The sequence below is a fragment of the Chrysemys picta genome, chromosome 1 (assembly GCF_011386835.1).
Source record: "Chrysemys picta bellii isolate R12L10 chromosome 1, ASM1138683v2, whole genome shotgun sequence".
Lineage (NCBI taxonomy): Eukaryota > Metazoa > Chordata > Testudines > Emydidae > Chrysemys > Chrysemys picta.
In genome coordinates this window covers 356727951-356731048 of record NC_088791.1, presented here as the reverse complement: position 1 = coordinate 356731048, position 3098 = coordinate 356727951, and the positions used below count along the sequence as shown (strand labels likewise).

General features: G+C 48.9%; 1 protein-coding gene across 1 annotated transcript; it reads left to right on the top strand.

Annotated features, from left to right (window-relative positions):
- Window positions 1-544: 544 nt before the first annotated feature.
- Window positions 545-1543, top strand: LOC101949111 (olfactory receptor 52E4-like). Its single transcript, XM_005310491.2, has one exon. It carries the CDS (start codon window positions 545-547, stop codon window positions 1541-1543), a length of 999 nt encoding a protein of 332 aa, XP_005310548.2.
- Window positions 1544-3098: the final 1555 nt, after the last annotated feature.

Sequence of the window (3098 nt, the reverse complement as noted above, 5' to 3'; positions counted from 1 at the left end):
TTGTTTTGTTTTGCCCACTGCTGCGAATAAGCAGGTGTTTCTCTTGATGTGCTATCAATGGCGCTTAGTTCTTTTCCCTGAGGTATGTTCTAGTTGGGATGTTTCTCACAGCATGTCTTTGAAAAAGTTTTTTTTTTTTTGCCCTCTCTGATTTTGAGCAACTTGTTGAATGGGGAACTCCCTTCAGTATGGACTCCCTATCCAGACTCTCATTGCATTAAGGAACAATGATGGATATCCAGTTTCCTGATGGTGCCTCTTAAGGTTCCCCCACCACAAAGTGTATGAATTATTAATGCAGGGAGCAGAATAAAATTATGGAATTGGATTTAGTAGGGTCATTGTTCATAGTTATTTTCTCTGAATAATGAAAATGCCATTTTTCAGTGTGTGAAGAGCGACCAATCTGCTTCTCCCATAAGAACAGCCTCCACTAGTGCTCGCAGTGTCTCATATTAACATTTTCTCTCCATTCAGGCATTTCCACTGCGACCATCACCCGAGATCCTGGGAACACACAGAAAGATAGGAGAGCATACGATATATGCAGGAGACACCGTTCTGTCTCAGAGTTGGACATTTTCTAACCTACACCATGTCATATTCTAACACAACCGACTTCACCAACCCCTCCACCTTCATCCTACGTGGGATTCCTGGCCTAGAGGCAGCCCATATCTGGATCTCCATTCCCTTCTGTGCTATATACTCCATAGCCCTATTGGGGAACTTCAGCATCCTTTTCATTGTGATGAGGGAGCCAAGCCTCCACGGGCCCATGTTCTATTTCCTCTGCATGCTGGCCGTCAGCGACCTGGTCATGTCCACATCCACCGTACCCAAAATTCTGAGCATCTTCTGGTTCAATTCGAGGGAGATCAGTTTCAGTGCCTGCCTCACACAGATGTATTTCGTTCACTCCTTCTCAAAGATGGAGTCTGGAATCCTCGTGGCCATGGCTTTTGATCGCTATGTGGCCATCTGCAATCCTCTGAGATATTCCACAATCCTGAAAAACTCTGTTGTGGCGAAGATAGGCCTGGCCGTGGTGCTGCGTAGTGGCATAATCACATTACCCTATCCCTTCCTGGTGAGGCAGTGGCCATATTGCAGAACCAACATCATCCCCCATTTCTATTGTGGGTTTATAGCTGTGGTGAAGCTGGCCTGCGCTGACATCAGCATCAGTAGTTACTATGCACTGTTTAATATTATCTCTGTGAGCGGAATGGATTTATTTTTTATCGCCGTGTCCTATACTCTGATCCTCCGGGCCATCTTCCACCTCCCCACAAAGGATGCCCGGCTCAAAACATTTGGAACCTGCATCTCTCATCTTTGTGCCATCTCAGTTTTGTACATCCCAGATTTAGTCTCCTCTCTCATTCAGCGGTTTGGCCAAAATGTGCCACTGCATTTCCTTATTCTCATTACCAGCGTGTACCAGCTGGTGCCTCCCATGCTGCACCCCATCATTTACGGGGTGAGGACCAAACAGATCCGGGACAGGCTGCTCCAGTTCTTTACTCATAAAGAGACCTAAATGTTTCCTCCTTGTGCTCTGGCTCTCAGATTGAGCTCTGTGCAGAGCTGGCTGGTCCATGGTGCTGGGGCCTCTTCCGTCAATCACTTACTGGACAGACAGAGAGACATTGAACCCTTTCCTGTCCTTACTGAGCTGTGTCAATGTGATGAACTGGGAAATCAGGCTGTGCACACTACACTGGGTTGTGATCTTTCTAATTGATCTTAGCTGGGTGCCTGAAATTGCAATTTTGCCCCATCTCTTTTGTCAAGCCTCTACCCTGCTGTGTGTCTTCTCCCCAAGGCACTGCCCCTGTCACTTCCTCCTGTCTTCCCCTCCCTTTTCAGCTGCGACCCAGTCATCTCTAATACCAATATGATCTCACATCTTATGGCAAGTCACTTAAAGCGCACTGATTCCTGTTTAAATTTAAATGTTTATTCTTAATTTGTTACTAACCCAGTGGAGAAAGAGACCCCGTCAGGACTCCTGGGATCTATCTCAGCTCTGGGAGGGGAGTGGGGTATAGTGGGTTACAGCAGGAGGCAGATACATCTGGGATCTAAATAAGAAGACCAGAATGGCCATACTGGGTAAAACCAATGTTTCATCTAGCCCAGTAGCCTGTCTTCTGAGAGTGACGAGTGCTAGGTGCTTCAGAGGGAATGAACAGATCATGGCAATCCGGATGTGATTCATGTAGAGCAGCTCGGCAGAAGGGGCCAGAAGCCCCAAGCCTGGGCTGCCTCAGCTTCATCTGGCAGGAGTTGAAGCCTCCCACCCCAGTAGGCCCTGTTGGGGGAGGGTAAGTGCCCAGGCTGCCTGGGTGGAACGGCAGAAGAAACCCTCAGTTCAGGCTGCCTCGAGCCAGACCTGGAGCCACAGAGTGGATACAGGAGCTGTGGGTGGATGGGGGAGAGAAGTGCTACTCATTTTTGTTCTCTCCATCTTCCGTACTGCTGCCGTCCAGGTGTTGTCTCCTTTCCCTTGTCCTTGGATGAACGTCATGGGGTGTTTTTTGTCTCCCTCCCTGAACGTCGAGAGGCTGCTCTCTTCCCTCCAACTCCTTTTCCCTTTCTGGAAATAGAGATGGGTTGCGCAGCTCCACCAGTACAGTCCCCAAACCGGTGCTCTGCTCTCTCTTTGCCCATCTTCGTGGGCCACAGGCTCATAACAGGGGCCCAGCCAGATGATAATCATAAGTCCATGACACCGTCTGCCACTTTGCTCCTGGATGATTCTTGTCGTTTCTGTTGGACACCTGTGATTTCATGGGTAAGGTGAAGCTCTCTCACCAGCATTGCGGAGACTTCCATCTCGTCTTCTGGGCCACAAGGTCTGTTTTGGAGGAGTGGAGGGGAACAAGGAGGGAGGACATCCTGGTCTACCAATGGGCCCACAATTTCTGTGACAAGCCTTTCAGGTTGGTCAGTGATTGTTTCAAGGCTGGCTGGGGATCCTCCTGCCCATGAGGATCCTCCTCAGCCCTCAGAATGAAGCCAACCATCTTTCAACATTGAACACCAGAGGCTCTAGTGTGGTTTTCCATGTTGCCAGGTGCTCTCCTTTCTTT

Bases quoted from the DNA above. Each gene is read 5' to 3' on its own strand.
- LOC101949111 (XM_005310491.2), top strand. From the start codon at position 545: ATGCAGGAGACACCGTTCTGTCTCAGAGTTGGACATTTTCTAACCTAC.